This window comes from Oncorhynchus nerka, linkage group LG10, assembly GCF_034236695.1.
Source record: "Oncorhynchus nerka isolate Pitt River linkage group LG10, Oner_Uvic_2.0, whole genome shotgun sequence".
NCBI classification, from domain to species: Eukaryota; Metazoa; Chordata; class Actinopteri; order Salmoniformes; family Salmonidae; genus Oncorhynchus; species Oncorhynchus nerka.
The window spans coordinates 772,285-792,190 of record NC_088405.1 but is presented as its reverse complement, the minus strand read 5'-3'; the positions used below and the strand labels follow the sequence as shown (position 1 = coordinate 792,190).

The 19,906-nt window shown below is 48.1% G+C and overlaps 1 protein-coding gene across 3 annotated transcripts; it reads right to left on the bottom strand.

Moving 5' to 3' along the window:
• Positions 1 to 245: 245 nt before the first annotated feature.
• Positions 246 to 19,148, bottom strand: LOC135559572 (4-hydroxyphenylpyruvate dioxygenase-like protein). Of its 3 annotated transcripts, none has more exons than XM_065022900.1 (6): positions 18,256 to 19,103; positions 17,667 to 17,833; positions 17,138 to 17,290; positions 2,451 to 2,602; positions 1,472 to 1,608; positions 246 to 796 (listed from the first exon to the last, which is right to left on the bottom strand). In XM_065022900.1, exons 1-6 carry the CDS (start codon positions 18,960 to 18,962, stop codon positions 604 to 606), a joined length of 1,509 nt encoding a protein of 502 aa, XP_064878972.1. In that variant the 5' UTR covers positions 18,963 to 19,103; the 3' UTR covers positions 246 to 603. The 3 variants fall into 3 exon arrangements, with proteins under 3 accessions (XP_064878972.1, XP_064878974.1, XP_064878973.1); XM_065022901.1 differs by lacking the exon at positions 246 to 796 and adding an exon at positions 803 to 1,229 and having other exon boundaries at positions 18,256 to 19,148; XM_065022902.1 differs by lacking the exon at positions 17,138 to 17,290 and having other exon boundaries at positions 249 to 796; positions 18,256 to 19,092.
• Positions 19,149 to 19,906: the final 758 nt, after the last annotated feature.

The window sequence follows — 19,906 nt, the reverse complement described above, 5'->3', positions numbered from 1 at the left end:
AGCTTCCCCAGTGCTCCACAGCTTCCCCGGTGAGCCACAGCTTCCCCGGTGGGCTACAGCTTCCCCTTCCCCGGTGCTCCACAGCTTCCCCTTCCCCGGTGCTCCACAGCTTCCCCTTCCCCGGTGCTCCACAGCTTCCCCTTCCCCGGTGCTCCACAGCTTCCCCTTCCCCGGTGCTCCACAGCTTCCCCTTCCCCGGTGCTCCACAGCTTCCCCTTCCCCGGTGCTCCACAGCTTCCCCTTTCCCGGTGCTCCACAGCTTCCCCTTTCCCAGTGCCCCACAGCTTCCCCGGTGGGCCACAGCTTCCCCTTCCCTCCACAGCCTCCCCTTCCCCAGTGGGCCACATATTCCCCGGCGCGCCACAGCTTCCCTGGCGCTCCAGAGCTTTCCCGGTGGGGCACAGCTTCCCCTTCCCCAGTGCCCCACAGCTTCCCCGGTGGGCCACAGCTTCCCCTTCCCTCCACAGCTTTGACGCTCCAGAGCTTCCCCGGGAAAACTCAGTGTATTTTAGCCTCACAGACCAAAGAGTAGCGGAGGAAGGAGTTCGCTGCAAAATGTTACGCGCTGTGGCAGTGCTTCGGTTCTGGGGTCGTGTTCTGGGGTTATGTTCTGTGAGTCGTGTTCTCTCCTTGTGCCTCAGTCTCTGCCCTCTCTGTGTCCATGTATGCCTGGACAGACCTCCACAGGGCTTGGATGTTCCCCTCTCCGAACCCTGACGCACCTCTCCTCTCTATCAGCTCCAGGAAAAAGGTGTCCTCTGAGAAGATGGGCTTGGTGAACGCCTGGAGCAGGTATCTGTTTAGAGGGAATGAGAAGATGGGTGAACGCCTGGAGCAGGTATCTGTTTAGAGGGAATGAGAAGATGGGCTTGGTGAACGCCTGGAGCAGGTATCTGGGAATGAGAAGATGGGCTTGGTGAACGCCTGGAGCAGGTATCTGTTTAGAGGGAATGAGAAGATGGGCTTGGTGAACGCCTGGAGCAGGTATCTGTTTGGAGGGAATGAGAAGATGGGCTTGGTGAACGCCTGGAGCAGGTATCTGGGAATGAGAAGATGGGCTTGGTGAACGCCTGGAGCAGGTATCTGTTTAGAGGGAATGAGAAGATGGGCTTGGTGAATGCCTGGAGTAGGTATCTGGGAATGAGAAGATGGGCTTGGTGAACGCCTGGAGCAGGTATCTGTTTAGAGGGAATGAGAAGATGGGCTTGGTGAACGCCTGGAGCAGGTATCTGTTTAGAGGTGTCTCACTTCCTGATCATCATTAGAAAACATTTATACTCTGACTGACCGGTCTCTACACCCTGACCTCTACACCCTGACCTCTACACCCTGACCTCTACACCCTGTGTTGTGATGAAGCAGAGCAGTAGACATACTGCGTTCTCATCAGAGCTGAAATAAAGTACTATATTGAAAACCCACGACAGTCTTTAAGGAGCATTTGATACCTACAGGCTAATGAATCTGGTACCTTTTCTTCTGCGTGTCCGTAGTCTGACAGGACGGGTCAGTCTGGACCTGGCGCAGGTCTGTGTCCAGGAGGATGCTGTGCTGAGACAGCATCTGGGGGTCGTAACCTGCGTCCTCCATCTCCTGCTGCTTACCCACCTGCCACAGGACAAGACACAGGGGTCAACGAGCACAGTGGTAGTAGATATAACGTTCGACTTCCTGCCTGACTAGATGCGCAGGCGTTTCATTAACCAATGGTTGCGTGCCACGTCACCCGTTGTGCAGTCGGGCGTCAGATGGCTTCGTCGTACGATGTGATTCGCTGACATGCTAAATGCCCACCAAGGAGCTGTAAGACCTGGGACGCGTCCTCAACGTAGTGGAGAGGAAATCAACCAACAACACTAACAGTGTTCAATCACGCTACAACTTCCTACTTCCAGAAAACAACTTCCTGTCGTGTTCAATCACGCTACAACTTCTTACTTCCGGTAAACAATTTCCTGTAGTGTTCAATGACGCTACAACTTCATACTTCCAGAAAACAACTTCCTGTAGATGCATGTAGAGCTACAGAGGACTTTTTGGGTTCCTTTGAATGATCCATGTACCACAATGCATTGGGGCATCTCACACACCTGTTTCATTCACAAGTTAGAGACAGACGGACGGACATGAGTGAGACAGACGGACGGACATGCTTGAGAGACAGACGGACGGACATGCGTGAGAGAAGTGAAGAAGAAGTGGACTCCTGCCCGGCCCATGGTCTGTGCTGTGGACACTATGGTGACTGAGTGAGACAAACCTCCGTGTAGTAGGCAGGAGGAGGAGAGAAGAAGTGGACTCCTGCCCGGCCCATGGTCTGTGCTGTGGACACTATGGTGACTGAGTGAGACAAACCTCGGTGTAGTAGGTAGGAGGAGGAGAGAAGAAGTGGACTCCTGCCCGGCCCATGGTCTGTGCTGTGGACACTATGGTGACTGAGTGAGACAAACCTCGGTGTAGTAGGCAGGAGGAGGAGAGAAGAAGTGGACTCCTGCCCGGCCCATGGTCTGTGCTGTGGACACTATGTCCTGTGTGTACAATCCAATGTGCTGGATCCCTGGGCCTCCGTGCTGCTCCAGAAAGGTGTCCACCTGGTTCCTGCCTGAAACAGACACCATACAGACACCATTCAGACCGAGATAGACACCATCCAGACCGAGATAGACGCCATCCAGACCGAGACAGACGCCATTCAGACGCCATTCAGACCGAGACAGACGCCATTCAGACCGAGACAGACGCCATTCAGACCGAGACAGACGCCATTCAGACCGAGACAGACGCCATTCAGACCGAGACAGCCATTCAGACCCGAGACAGACGCCATTCAGACCGAGACAGACGCCATTCAGACCGAGACAGACGCCATTCAGACCGAGACAGACGCCATTCAGACCGAGACAGACGCCATTCAGACCGAGACAGACGCCATTCAGACCGAGACAGACGCCATTCAGACCGAGACAGACGCCATTCAGACCGAGACAGACGCCATTCAGACCGAGACAGACGCCATTCAGACCGAGACAGACACCATTCAGACCGAGACAGACACCATTCAGACCGAGACAGACACCATTCAGACCGAGACAGACACCATTCAGACCGAGACAGACACCATTCAGACCGAGACAGACACCATTCAGACCGAGACAGACACCATTCCCGAGAGACACCATTCAGACACCATTCAGACCGAGATAGACACCATTCAGACCGAGATAGACACCATCCAGACCGAGATAGACACCATTCAGGTCTCGGCAGGTGGTAATTCATTATAATGAAAATTGGTCACGGGTAAATGCATTGGCTCTTTCTCTCAATCCATGTATTCCTCACATCGCCTCTCCTAACTAGAGGTTGACACCGGAAACAGGACACCGGAAACAGGACACCGGAAACCCGGCAGGATGTTACCGGTCCCATCGGATTCCGGTAGGAAAGTTCTAGAGTCCATTTCGGGACAGGATCAACAGTCTATACAAATAGTTATAAACTGAGTTTTTTGCGGGGCAGAATTATGTCATGTGTGGAGCATTTCTTCAAAACAACAACAGTGTAGTAATTTGAGTAAAAAAAATAAATAAAAAGGTAATTTCCCCCTCGGCTCACTCTGGCGTCAGTCATTAGGTTCCTTCAGATGCTAACCGACATTACCAGGATACATTATGAAGTCTTCAATGGAGGAATAACAATGCCTTGTTGCAGCCAAGGTCCCATCACTAACATTACAGCCAAGGACCCATCACTAACATCACAGCCAAGGTCCCATCACTAACATTACAGCCAAGGACCCATCACTAACATCACAGCCAAGGACCCATCACTAACATTACAGCCAAGGACCCATCACTAACATTACAGCCAAGGACCCATCACTAACATCACAGCCAAGGACCCATCACTAACATTACAGCCAAGGACCCATCACTAACATTACAGCCAAGGACCCATCACTAACATTACAGCCAAGGACCCATCACTAACATTACAGGAGGACCCATCACTAACATTACAGCCAAGGTCCCATCACTAACATTACAGCCAAGGTCCCATCACTAACATTACAGCCAAGGTCCCATCACATCCAAGGTCCCATCACAGCCAAGGACCCATCACAGCCAAGGACCCATCACAGCCAAGGACCCATCACTAACATCACAGCCAAGGACCCATCACTAACATCACAGCCAAGGTCCCATCACTAACATTACAGCCAAGGACCCATCACTAACATCACAGCCAAGGACCCATCACTAACATTACAGCCAAGGACCCATCACTAACATTACAGCCAAGGACCCATCACTAACATCACAGCCAAGGACCCATCACTAACATTACAGCCAAGGACCCATCACTAACATTACAGCCAAGGACCCATCACTAACATTACAGCCAAGGACCCATCACTAACATTACAGCCAAGGACCCATCACTAACATTACAGCCAAGGTCCCATCACTAACATTACAGCCAAGGTCCCATCACTAACATTACAGCCAAGGTCCCATCACATCCAAGGTCCCATCACAGCCAAGGACCCATCACAGCCAAGGACCCATCACAGCCAAGGACCCATCACTAACATCACAGCCAAGGACCCATCACTAACATCACAGCCAAGGAACCATCACTAACATTACAGCCAAGGACCCATCACTAACATTACAGCCAAGGACCCATCACAGCCAAGGACCCATCACATCCAAGGTCCCATCACTAACATCACATCCAAGGTCCCATCACAGCCAAGGACCCATCACTAACATCACATCCAAGGTCCCATCACTAACATCACAGCCAAGGTCCCATCACTAACATTACAGCCAAGGACCCATCACTAACATCACAGCTAAGGACCCATCACTAACATCACAGCCAAGGACCCATCACAGCCAAGGACCCATCACTAACATTACAGCCAAGGACCCATCACTAACATCACAGCCAAGGACCCATCACTAACATCACAGCCAAGGACCCATCACTAACATCACAGCCAAGGACCCATCACTAACATCACAGCCAAGGACCCATCACAGCCAAGGACCCATCACTAACATTACAGCCAAGGACCCATCACTAACATCACAGCCAAGGACCCATCACTAACATCACAGCCAAGGACCCATCACTAACATTACAGCAAAGGACCCATCACTAACATCACAGCCAAGGACCCATCACTAACATCACAGCCAAGGACCCATCACTAACATCACAGCCAAGGACCCATCACTAACATCACAGCCAAGGACCCATCACTAACATCACAGCCAAGGACCCTTCACTAACATTACAGCCAAGGACCCATCACTAACATTACAGCCAAGGACCCATCACAGCCAAGGACCCATCACTAACATCACATCCAAGGTCCCATCACTAACATCACAGCCAAGGTCCCATCACTAACATCACAGCCAAGGACCCATCACTAACATTACAGCCAAGGACCCATCACTAAAATCACATCCAAGGTCCCATCACTAACATCACATCCAAGGTCCCATCACAGCCAAGGACCCATCACTAACATCACATCCAAGGTCCCATCACTAACATCACAGCCAAGGACCCATCACTAACATCACAGCCAAGGACCCATCACAGCCAAGGACCCATCACTAACATCACAGCCAAGGACCCATCACTAACATCACAGCCAAGGACCCATCACTAACATCACAGCAAAGGACCCATCACTAACATTACAGCCAAGGTCCCATCACTAACATTACAGCCAAGGACCCATCACAGCCAAGGACCCATCACTAACATCACAGCCAAGGACCCATCACTAACATTACAGCCAAGGACCCATCACTAACATCACAGCCAAGGACCCATCACTAACATCACAGCCAAGGACCCATCACTAACATTACAGCCAAGGACCCATCACTAACATTACAGCAAAGGACCCATCACTAACATCACAGCCAAGGACCCATCACTAACATCACAGCCAAGGACCCATCACTAACATCACAGCAAAGGACCCATCACTAACATCACAGCCAAGGACCCATCACTAACATCACAGCCAAGGACCCATCACTAACATCACAGCCAAGGACCCCATCACTAACATTACAGCCAAGGACCCATCACTAACATTACAGCCAAGGACCCATCACTAACATTACAGCCAAGGACCCATCACTAACATTACAGCCAAGGACCCATCACAGCCAAGGACCCATCACTAACATCACATCCAAGGTCCCATCACTAACATCACAGCCTAGGTCCCATCACTAACATCACAGCCAAGGACCCATCACTAACATTACAGCCAAGGACCCATCACTAAAATCACATCCAAGGTCCCATCACTAACATCACATCCAAGGTCCCATCACAGCCAAGGACCCATCACTAACATCACAGCCAAGGACCCATCACTAACATCACAGCCAAGGACCCATCACTAACATCACAGCCAAGGACCCATCACTAACATTACAGCCAAGGTCCCATCACTAACATTACAGCCAAGGTCCCATCACTAACATTACAGCCAAGGACCCATCACTAACATCACAGCCAAGTACCCATCACTAACATTACAGCCAAGGACCCATCACTAACATCACAGCCAAGGACCCATCACTAACATTACAGCCAAGGACCCATCACTAACATTACAGCAAAGGACCCATCACTAACATCACAGCCAAGGACCCATCACTAACATCACAGCCAAGGACCCATCACTAACATTACAGCAAAGGACCCATCACTAACATCACAGCCAAGGACCCATCACTAACATTACAGCAAAGGACCCATCACTAACATCACAGCCAAGGACCCATCACTAACATCACAGCCAAGGACCCATCACTAACATCACAGCCAAGGTCCCATCACTAACATCACAGCCAAGGTCCCATCACTAACATCACAGCCAAGGTCCCATCACTAACATCACAGCCAAGGACCCATCACAGCCAAGGACCCATCACTAACATCACAGCCAAGGACCCATCACTAACATCACAGCCAAGGACCCATCACAGCCAAGGACCCATCACTAACATCACAGCCAAGGACCCATCACAGCCAAGGACCCATCACTAACATCACATCAAAGGTCCCATCACTAACGTCACAGCCAAGGTCCCATCACAGCCAAGGACCCATCACTAACATCACAGCCAAGGACCCATCACTAACATCACAGCCAAGGACCCATCACAGCCAAGGACCCATCACTAACATTACAGCCAAGGACCCATCACTAACATCACAGCCAAGGACCCATCACTAACATCACAGCCAAGGACCCATCACTAACATTACAGCAAAGGACCCATCACTAACATCACAGCCAAGGACCCATCACTAACATCACAGCCAAGGACCCATCACTAACATCACAGCCAAGGACCCATCACTAACATCACAGCCAAGGACCCATCACTAACATCACAGCCAAGGACCCTTCACTAACATTACAGCCAAGGACCCATCACTAACATTACAGCCAAGGACCCATCACAGCCAAGGACCCATCACTAACATCACATCCAAGGTCCCATCACTAACATCACAGCCAAGGACCCATCACAGCCAAGGACCCATCACAGCCAAGGACCCATCACTAACATCACAGCCAAGGACCCATCACTAACATCACAGCCAAGGTCCCATCACTAACATCACAGCCAAGGTCCCATCACTAACATCACAGCCAAGGACCCATCACAGCCAAGGACCCATCACTAACATCACAGCCAAGGACCCATCACTAACATCACAGCCAAGGACCCATCACAGCCAAGGACCCATCACTAACATCACAGCCAAGGACCCATCACAGCCAAGGACCCATCACTAACATCACATCCAAGGTCCCATCACTAACATCACAGCCAAGGTCCCATCACTAACATCACAGCCAAGGTCCCATCACAGCCAAGGACCCATCACTAACATCACAGCCAAGGACCCATCACTAACATCACAGCCAAGGTCCCATCACTAACATTACAGCCAAGGACCCATCACTAACATTACAGCCAAGGACCCATCACTAACATCACAGCCAAGTACCCATCACTAACATCACAGCCAAGGTCCCATCACTAACATTACAGCCAAGGACCCATCACTAACATTACAGCCAAGGACCCATCACTGACATTACAGCCAAGGTCCCATCACTAACATCACAGCCAAGGACCCATCACAGCCAAGGACCCATCACTAACATCACAGCCAAGGACCCATCACTAACATCACATCCAAGGTCCCATCACAGCCAAGGTCCCATCACAGCCAAGGACCCATCACTAACATCACAGCCAAGGACCCATCACTAACATCACAGCCAAGGTCCCATCACTAACATTACAGCCAAGGACCCATCACTAACATTACAGCCAAGGACCCATCACTAACATTACAGCCAAGGACCCATCACTAACATCACAGCCAAGGACCCATCACTAACATCACAGCCAAGGTCCCATCACTAACATCACAGCCAAGGTCCCATCACTAACATCACAGCCAAGGTCCCATCACTAACATCACAGCCAAGGACCCATCACTAACATCACAGCCAAGGTCCCATCACTAACATCACAGCCAAGGACCCATCACTAACATCACAGCCAAGGTCCCATCACTAACATTACAGCCAAGGACCCATCACTAACATTACAGCCAAGGACCCATCACTAACATCACAGCCAAGTACCCATCACTAACATCACAGCCAAGGACCCATCACTAACATTACAGCCAAGGACCCATCACTAACATTACAGCCAAGGACCCATCACTAACATCACAGCCAAGTACCCATCACTAACATCACAGCCAAGGACCCATCACTAACATTACAGCCAAGGACCCATCACTAACATCACAGCCAAGTACCCATCACTAACATCACAGCCAAGGTCCCATCACTAACATTACAGCCAAGGACCCATCACTAACATTACAGCCAAGGACCCATCACTAACATTACAGCCAAGGACCCATCACTAACATCACAGCCAAGGACCCATCACTAACATCACAGCCAAGGTCCCATCACTAACATCACAGCCAAGGTCCCATCACTAACATCACAGCCAAGGTCCCATCACTAACATCACAGCCAAGGTCCCATCACTAACATCACAGCCAAGGACCCATCACTAACATCACAGCCAAGGTCCCATCACTAACATTACAGCCAAGGACCCATCACTAACATTACAGCAAAGGACCCATCACTAACATTACAGCCAAGGACCCATCACTAACATCACAGCCAAGGTCCCATCACTAACATCACAGCCAAGGACCCATCACTAACATTACAGCCAAGGACCCATCACTAACATCACAACCAAGGACCCATCACTAACATCACAGCCAAGGTCCCATCACTAACATCACAGCCAAGGACCCATCACTAACATCACAGCTAAGGTCCCATCACTAACATTACAGCCAAGGACCCATCACTAACATTACAGCAAAGGACCCATCACTAACATTACAGCCAAGGACCCATCACTAACATCACAGCCAAGGTCCCATCACTAACATCACAGCCAAGGACCCATCACTAACATTACAGCCAAGGACCCATCACTAACATCACAACCAAGGACCCATCACTAACATCACAGCCAAGGTCCCATCACTAACATCACAGCCAAGGACCCATCACTAACATTACAGCCAAGGTCCCATCACTAACATCACAGCCAATGTCCCATCACTAACATTACAGCCAATTACCCATCACTAACATCACAGCCAAGGACCCATCACTAACATCACATCCAAGGTCCCATCACAGCCAAGGACCCATCACTAACATCACAGCCAAGGACCCATCACTAACATTACAGCCAAGGACCCATCACTAACATTACAGCCAAGGACCCATCACAGCCAAGGACCCATCACTAACATCACAGCCAAGGTCCCATCACTAACATTACAGCCAAGGACCCATCACTAACATTACAGCCAAGGACCCATCACTAACATCACAGCCAAGGACCCATCACTAACATCACAGCCAAGGACCCATCACTAACATTACAGCCAAGGACCCATCACTAACATCACAACCAAGGACCCATCACTAACATCACAGCCAAGGTCCCATCACTAACATCACAGCCAAGGACCCATCACTAACATTACAGCCAACGTCCCATCACTAACATCACAGCCAAGGTCCCATCACTAACATTACAGCCAAGGACCCATCACTAACATCACAGCCAAGGACCCATCACTAACATCACATCCAAGGTCCCATCACAGCCAAGGACCCATCACTAACATCACAGCCAAGGTCCCATCAAAGCCAAGGACCCATCACTAACATTACAGCCAAGGTCCCATCACTAACATTACAGCCAAGGACCCATCACTAACATCACATCCAAGGTCCCATCACAGCCAAGGACCCATCACTAACATCACAGCCAAGGACCCATCACTAACATTACAGCCAAGGACCCATCACTAACATTACAGCCAAGGACCCATCACTAACATTACAGCCAAGGACCCATCACAGCCAAGGACCCATCACTAACATCACAGCCAAGGACCCATCACTAACATCACAGCCAAGGACCCATCACTAACATTACAGCCAAGGTCCCATCACTAACATTACAGCCAAGGACCCATCACTAACATTACAGCCAAGGACCCATCACAGCCAAGGACCCATCACTAACATCACAGCCAAGGTCCCATCAAAGCCAAGGACCCATCACTAACATTACAGCCAAGGACCCATCACAGCCAAGGACCCATCACTAACATCACAGCCAAGGTCCCATCACAGCCAAGGACCCATCACTAACATCACAGCCAAGGACCCATCACTAACATTACAGCCAAGGACCCATCACTAACATCACAACCAAGGACCCATCACTAACATCACAGCCAAGGTCCCATCACTAACATCACAGCCAAGGACCCATCACTAACATCACAGCTAAGGTCCCATCACTAACATTACAGCCAAGGACCCATCACTAACATTACAGCAAAGGACCCATCACTAACATTACAGCCAAGGACCCATCACTAACATCACAGCCAAGGTCCCATCACTAACATCACAGCCAAGGACCCATCACTAACATTACAGCCAAGGACCCATCACTAACATTACAGCCAAGGTCCCATCACAGCCAAGGACCCATCACTAACATCACAGCCAAGGACCCATCACTAACATCACAGCCAAGGACCCATCACTAACATCACAGCCAAGGTCCCATCACTAACATTACAGCCAAGGACCCATCACTAACATTACAGCCAAGGACCCATCACTAACATCACAGCCAAGTACCCATCACTAACATCACAGCCAAGGTCCCATCACTAACATTACAGCCAAGGACCCATCACTAACATTACAGCCAAGGACCCATCACTGACATTACAGCCAAGGTCCCATCACTAACATCACAGCCAAGGACCCATCACAGCCAAGGACCCATCACTAACATCACAGCCAAGGACCCATCACTAACATCACATCCAAGGTCCCATCACAGCCAAGGTCCCATCACAGCCAAGGACCCATCACTAACATCACAGCCAAGGACCCATCACTAACATCACAGCCAAGGTCCCATCACTAACATTACAGCCAAGGACCCATCACTAACATTACAGCCAAGGACCCATCACTAACATTACAGCCAAGGACCCATCACTAACATCACAGCCAAGGACCCATCACTAACATCACAGCCAAGGTCCCATCACTAACATCACAGCCAAGGTCCCATCACTAACATCACAGCCAAGGTCCCATCACTAACATCACAGCCAAGGACCCATCACTAACATCACAGCCAAGGACCCATCACTAACATTACAGCCAAGGACCCATCACTAACATTACAGCCAAGGACCCATCACTAACATCACAGCCAAGTACCCATCACTAACATCACAGCCAAGGACCCATCACTAACATTACAGCCAAGGACCCATCACTAACATCACAGCCAAGTACCCATCACTAACATCACAGCCAAGGTCCCATCACTAACATTACAGCCAAGGACCCATCACTAACATTACAGCCAAGGACCCATCACTAACATTACAGCCAAGGACCCATCACTAACATCACAGCCAAGGACCCATCACTAACATCACAGCCAAGGTCCCATCACTAACATCACAGCCAAGGTCCCATCACTAACATCACAGCCAAGGTCCCATCACTAACATCACAGCCAAGGTCCCATCACTAACATCACAGCCAAGGACCCATCACTAACATCACAGCCAAGGTCCCATCACTAACATTACAGCCAAGGACCCATCACTAACATTACAGCAAAGGACCCATCACTAACATTACAGCCAAGGACCCATCACTAACATCACAGCCAAGGTCCCATCACTAACATCACAGCCAAGGACCCATCACTAACATTACAGCCAAGGACCCATCACTAACATCACAACCAAGGACCCATCACTAACATCACAGCCAAGGTCCCATCACTAACATCACAGCCAAGGACCCATCACTAACATCACAGCTAAGGTCCCATCACTAACATTACAGCCAAGGACCCATCACTAACATTACAGCAAAGGACCCATCACTAACATTACAGCCAAGGACCCATCACTAACATCACAGCCAAGGTCCCATCACTAACATCACAGCCAAGGACCCATCACTAACATTACAGCCAAGGACCCATCACTAACATCACAACCAAGGACCCATCACTAACATCACAGCCAAGGTCCCATCACTAACATCACAGCCAAGGACCCATCACTAACATTACAGCCAAGGTCCCATCACTAACATCACAGCCAATGTCCCATCACTAACATTACAGCCAATTACCCATCACTAACATCACAGCCAAGGACCCATCACTAACATCACATCCAAGGTCCCATCACAGCCAAGGACCCATCACTAACATCACAGCCAAGGACCCATCACTAACATTACAGCCAAGGACCCATCACTAACATTACAGCCAAGGACCCATCACAGCCAAGGACCCATCACTAACATCACAGCCAAGGTCCCATCACTAACATTACAGCCAAGGACCCATCACTAACATTACAGCCAAGGACCCATCACTAACATCACAGCCAAGGACCCATCACTAACATCACAGCCAAGGACCCATCACTAACATTACAGCCAAGGACCCATCACTAACATCACAACCAAGGACCCATCACTAACATCACAGCCAAGGTCCCATCACTAACATCACAGCCAAGGACCCATCACTAACATTACAGCCAACGCCCCATCACTAACATCACAGCCAAGGTCCCATCACTAACATTACAGCCAAGGACCCATCACTAACATCACAGCCAAGGACCCATCACTAACATCACATCCAAGGTCCCATCACAGCCAAGGACCCATCACTAACATCACAGCCAAGGTCCCATCAAAGCCAAGGACCCATCACTAACATTACAGCCAAGGTCCCATCACTAACATTACAGCCAAGGACCCATCACTAACATCACATCCAAGGTCCCATCACAGCCAAGGACCCATCACTAACATCACAGCCAAGGACCCATCACTAACATTACAGCCAAGGACCCATCACTAACATTACAGCCAAGGACCCATCACTAACATTACAGCCAAGGACCCATCACAGCCAAGGACCCATCACTAACATCACAGCCAAGGACCCATCACTAACATCACAGCCAAGGACCCATCACTAACATTACAGCCAAGGTCCCATCACTAACATTACAGCCAAGGACCCATCACTAACATTACAGCCAAGGACCCATCACAGCCAAGGACCCATCACTAACATCACAGCCAAGGTCCCATCAAAGCCAAGGACCCATCACTAACATTACAGCCAAGGACCCATCACAGCCAAGGACCCATCACTAACATCACAGCCAAGGTCCCATCACAGCCAAGGACCCATCACTAACATCACAGCCAAGGACCCATCACTAACATTACAGCCAAGGACCCATCACTAACATCACAACCAAGGACCCATCACTAACATCACAGCCAAGGTCCCATCACTAACATCACAGCCAAGGACCCATCACTAACATCACAGCTAAGGTCCCATCACTAACATTACAGCCAAGGACCCATCACTAACATTACAGCAAAGGACCCATCACTAACATTACAGCCAAGGACCCATCACTAACATCACAGCCAAGGTCCCATCACTAACATCACAGCCAAGGACCCATCACTAACATTACAGCCAAGGACCCATCACTAACATCACAACCAAGGACCCATCACTAACATCACAGCCAAGGTCCCATCACTAACATCACAGCCAAGGACCCATCACTAACATTACAGCCAAGGTCCCATCACTAACATCACAGCCAATGTCCCATCACTAACATTACAGCCAAGGACCCATCACTAACATCACAGCCAAGGACCCATCACTAACATCACATCCAAGGTCCCATCACAGCCAAGGACCCATCACTAACATCACAGCCAAGGACCCATCACTAACATTACAGCCAAGGACCCATCACTAACATTACAGCCAAGGACCCATCACAGCCAAGGACCCATCACTAACATCACAGCCAAGGTCCCATCACTAACATTACAGCCAAGGACCCATCACTAACATTACAGCCAAGGACCCATCACTAACATCACAGCCAAGGACCCATCACTAACATCACAGCCAAGGACCCATCACTAACATTACAGCCAAGGACCCATCACTAACATCACAACCAAGGACCCATCACTAACATCACAGCCAAGGTCCCATCACTAACATCACAGCCAAGGACCCATCACTAACATTACAGCCAACGTCCCATCACTAACATCACAGCCAAGGTCCCATCACTAACATTACAGCCAAGGACCCATCACTAACATCACAGCCAAGGACCCATCACTAACATCACATCCAAGGTCCCATCACAGCCAAGGACCCATCACTAACATCACAGCCAAGGTCCCATCAAAGCCAAGGACCCATCACTAACATTACAGCCAAGGTCCCATCACTAACATTACAGCCAAGGACCCATCACTAACATCACAGCCAAGGACCCATCACTAACATCACATCCAAGGTCCCATCACAGCCAAGGACCCATCACTAACATCACAGCCAAGGACCCATCACTAACATTACAGCCAAGGACCCATCACTAACATTACAGCCAAGGACCCATCACTAACATTACAGCCAAGGTCCCATCACTAACATTACAGCCAAGGACCCATCACTAACATTACAGCCAAGGACCCATCACAGCCAAGGACCCATCACTAACATCACAGCCAAGGTCCCATCAAAGCCAAGGACCCATCACTAACATTACAGCCAAGGACCCATCACAGCCAAGGACCCATCACTAACATCACAGCCAAGGTCCCATCACAGCCAAGGACCCATCACTAACATCACAGCCAAGGACCCATCACTAACATTACAGCCAAGGTCCCATCAGGAAAGAACAACGTTTAAGCTCAATTTGATTGGTGTCTTTGTTGTCAAGACAACTCAGAGTACACGACTTGTAAAAAAAAAAAAGTTTAAATGCTGAGGTTTTATCAAATAGTCTACCAACAAACCCCCAACTACTTTACAATCAAGCCCAAGGAGCATAGCTAAACCCCCAACTACTTTACCATCAAGCCCAAGCAGCATAGCTAAACCCCCCACTACCTTACCATCAAGCCCAAGCAGCCTGAAGCAGCATAGCTAAACCCCCAACTACCTTACCATCAAGCCCAAGCAGCATAGCTAAACCCCCAACTACTTTACCATCATGCCCAAGCAGCATAGCTAAACCCCCAACTACTTTACCATCAAGCCCAAGCAGCATAGCTAAACCCCCAACTACTTTACAATCAAGCCCAAGCAGCATAGCTAAACCCCCAACTACTTTACCATCAAGCCCAAGCAGCATAGCTAAACCCCCCACTACCTTACCATCAAGCCCAAGCAGCCTGAAGCAGCATAGCTAAACCCCAACTACCTTACCATCAAGCCCAAGCAGCATAGCTAAACCCCCAACTACTTTACCATCAAGCCCAAGCAGCATAGCTAAACCCCCCACTACCTTAACATCAAGCCCAAGCAGCCTGAAGCAGCATAGCTAAACCCCCAACTACCTTACCATCAATCCCAAGCAGCATGGCTAAACCCCCAACTACTTTACCATCAAGCCCAAGCAGCCTGAAGCAGCATAGCTAAACCCCCAACTACCTTACCATCAAGCCCAAGCAGCATAGCTAAACCCCCAACTACTTTACCATCAAGTCCAAGCAGCATAGCTAAACCCCCAACTACTTTACAATCAAGCCCAAGCAGCATAGCTAAACCCCCCACTACCTTACCATCAAGCCCAAGCAGCATAGCTAAACCCCCCAACTACCTTACCATCAAGCCCAAGCAGCATAGCTAAACCCCCAACTACTTTACAATCAAGCCCAAGCAGCATAGCTAAACCCCCCACTACCTTACCATCAAGCCCAAGCAGCATAGCTAAACCCCCCAACTTCCTTACCATCAAGCCCAAGCAGCATAGCTAAACCCCCACTACCTTACCATCAAGCCCAAGCAGCCTGAAGCAGCATAGCTAAACCCCCCACTACCTTACCATCAAGCCCAAGCAGCCTGAAGCAGCATAGCTAAACCCCCAACTACCTTACCATCAAGCAGCATAGCTAAACCCCCCAACTACTTTACCATCAAGCCCAAGCAGCATAGCTAAACCCCCCACTACCTTACCATCAAGGCCAATTGTTTGCGTTATTTAACTAAACCCCCGTGACATTTGAGGTGAAGAATGAAACAAAAATAGATCGACTTGTACTGTCGGCTCAGGTGTTGTTGTTTTTATTTTATTTTAGGTTGACGATGTAAATGTTAACATGTGCTCAGATGTAGGCTATAGATTTACACTAGTAGTGAACAGACCATCCTGCAGGGGGCGCTGTCCTCATCCATCTATTTAAATCCATTAGAATACGTTCTCATCCAGAGAGATTTAGGCCTATGTAACCGATGTGAAACGGCTAGCTAGTTAGCGGTGGTGCGCGCTAATAGCGTTTCAATCGGTGACATCACTCGCTCTGAGAGACCTTGAAGTAGTTGTTTCCCCTTTGCTCGGCAAGGGCCGCGGATTTTGTGGCGCGACAGGTGCTTTGTGGGTGTCAGTTGTCGATGTGTGCAGAGGGTCCCTGGTTCGAGTCCAGGTAGGGGCGATGAGTGGGACGGAAGCAAAACTGTTACACCTACAGTCAAAACATTTAACTACAATTAGACAATACAACCACATATCACAGTCGCAATATTACATTATTTGTAATAGTTCTTTAAACATAATAGCCTATTTCTGCGCACGGGACGGACTTTAATCAGGAAGGGACAGGAAAGTTCTGGGGTTATAGAACTGTTGCCGGATCAGGGCAGTACAGGGGGGGGTTAACTCAATTTTCATTCCCGTGTCAACCTCTACTCCTAACCTCCTCAAATCCTATTGAAGATGAGGGACCTTTGACCTTCTCTTCCAAAACAGGTGAGAAAGAGGAAGAGAGAGGATTTGAGGAAGCACAGAAAGAAAAAAAACATTTTAAGAAATGAGCGGTATAACTCTCTGAAAGTGATGACCTTGGTCAGGCAGCGACTCCGCGATGACAAACTTGCAGTCCGGTTGCTTGTCATCTGTGAAGGGAAGCTTGATTCCGGTTTGGCTGCATTTCCAATACTCCATGGCTGTGAGACGCAGTCCAATGCCCTCCGTGTTCAGAACATAGCCCTCGTCCACATCCTCATTACTAAGGGAAACAGACAGAATACATTTATTTATTGTCCCAGGTGAGACATTTGTAAAAAGATGGAGAAAAACACTTACAGAAAGAGCATCTATTAGTCTTCATAGTTGATCCCATAGACATGCTATTTAATTAGTATTAAAAATGCCTAATTACATGGTTTATCCTTATAGCGTAGCCTGGGTACCAAACCCAGTTTGTGCCATCATTCCACATGTTTGGCTTATGACACAGAGTGGCATGACAGCACTAACAGGTCTGGTGCCCAACCAAAACAAAAAAATTCTATACTCACAATAAGTTATAGTAACTTTCATTCATATTACATTCACTGCATCCGTTTGTATTGAGATGCATGATCATTCATCATCTAACAATTCACTATTTTCAAATTGCAGAATCATAAAAAATAAAAGCCACTTAACCTGTCAATGAAGAACCTGTGGAAGCCAAAGTGCCTCTCATACCAGCTCATCACTTGCGGTGTGCACCGTCTCGGACAGGCATAGGTGATGTGATCAAAATGAGTGACTGGACAAGAAGAATCCGTACTATTAGACACCGGTGTGCCGTTTTCCGTCACGTTTTCAACCTCCTGAAACCCGGGTAAGAAACTCCCCTTGTATTTACTCGTGTCAATGAGCGTGTGGTTCACATTTCCCACGATTGATTTGACTACTGAATAGGTGACAATCCCTTTCTCGTCACACACCTCTGTCGGAGGCACCAAGAAATCGCAGCCAAGGTTGCGAAGGGACTTGAATGACCTTTCCACGTTTTCTACTTCGAAACAGACGTTAGACGCGGTGTCGACGGAATAGTGTGGGTTGACATCGTAGAGACATTTCGGATCCTTGTCGTTCTTTATCCCGGTTTGAATGTTGTTCGTCCATCCCGGTTCCGATTCTGAAGGAGAAATCCCTCTCTTGCTCGATAGTGTTACTCCATTCAATGGTCTTTCATTGACGACGAAAACTGCCGCTCCTTTCCTGAAAGCCAACTGTTTTGACTTCTCCGTCAACCTCGCAACAAATAAATTAAACTTAAATTTAGAAACAAGTTCATACGCTATTTTATCCACGTTTGTAACGTGAAGTGAAATGTGGTGTAACCGGCTCAAGGAGGCTGCCATTTTGTTATGACGTCAGGTTGGCGTGTGTGTGTCACCGAAAAGAAAAATACTTTATATAGGATCCAGTTTGACAGTTAGGGCCGATACAATGCAAAATATAAATAACCCCAGCCTCCCCGCTGAAATAAAAAGAACCAATTACTGTGTGTCTGACTGAGCCAGGTGAGTGTCACTGCCGTTGGGCATTACATCTGTCAGTCTCTCTCCCAGCCAATGACATTTGGTCCAGTCCGTTCGAACTTCCCCTGGGCCCCCAGCTTCCATCTCTGTTTCGTGGTGACATCTGGATGTATACATTTACATTTAAGTCATTTAGCAGACGCTCTTATCCAGAGCGACTTACAAATTCTGGATGTATATAAAAATAACAAATTATTCAAACGTTGAACTCAATTGTTATGCATGAACGGTTATGATAACTGACTAGTTAATGCTAAGTACTAACCAACTGGAGACTAACCACCGATGTAGACCATTTGTCTTGCGCAAGGATTTAATGACGGAAACAAAACCTACGAAAAATGTAAAATGTTGGTTGTGAATTTCTTAAACTGCTGCATTGTCCAATTGGAATTAATATCATTCTAGTGGTGTCCTATTATATGAACATACTAACATATAATTAATAAATGAATATGATACTAACATTATATAATGAATATTATACTAACATTATATAATGAATATTATACTAACATTATATAATGAATATTATTACTAACATTATATAATGAATATTATTACTAACATTATATAATGAATATTATTACTAACATTATATAATGAATATTATACTAACATTATATAATGAATATTATTACTAACATTATATAATGAATATTATTACTAACATTATATAATGAATATTATACTAACATTATATAATGAATATTATTACTAACATTATATAATGAATATTATTACTAACATTATATAATGAATAT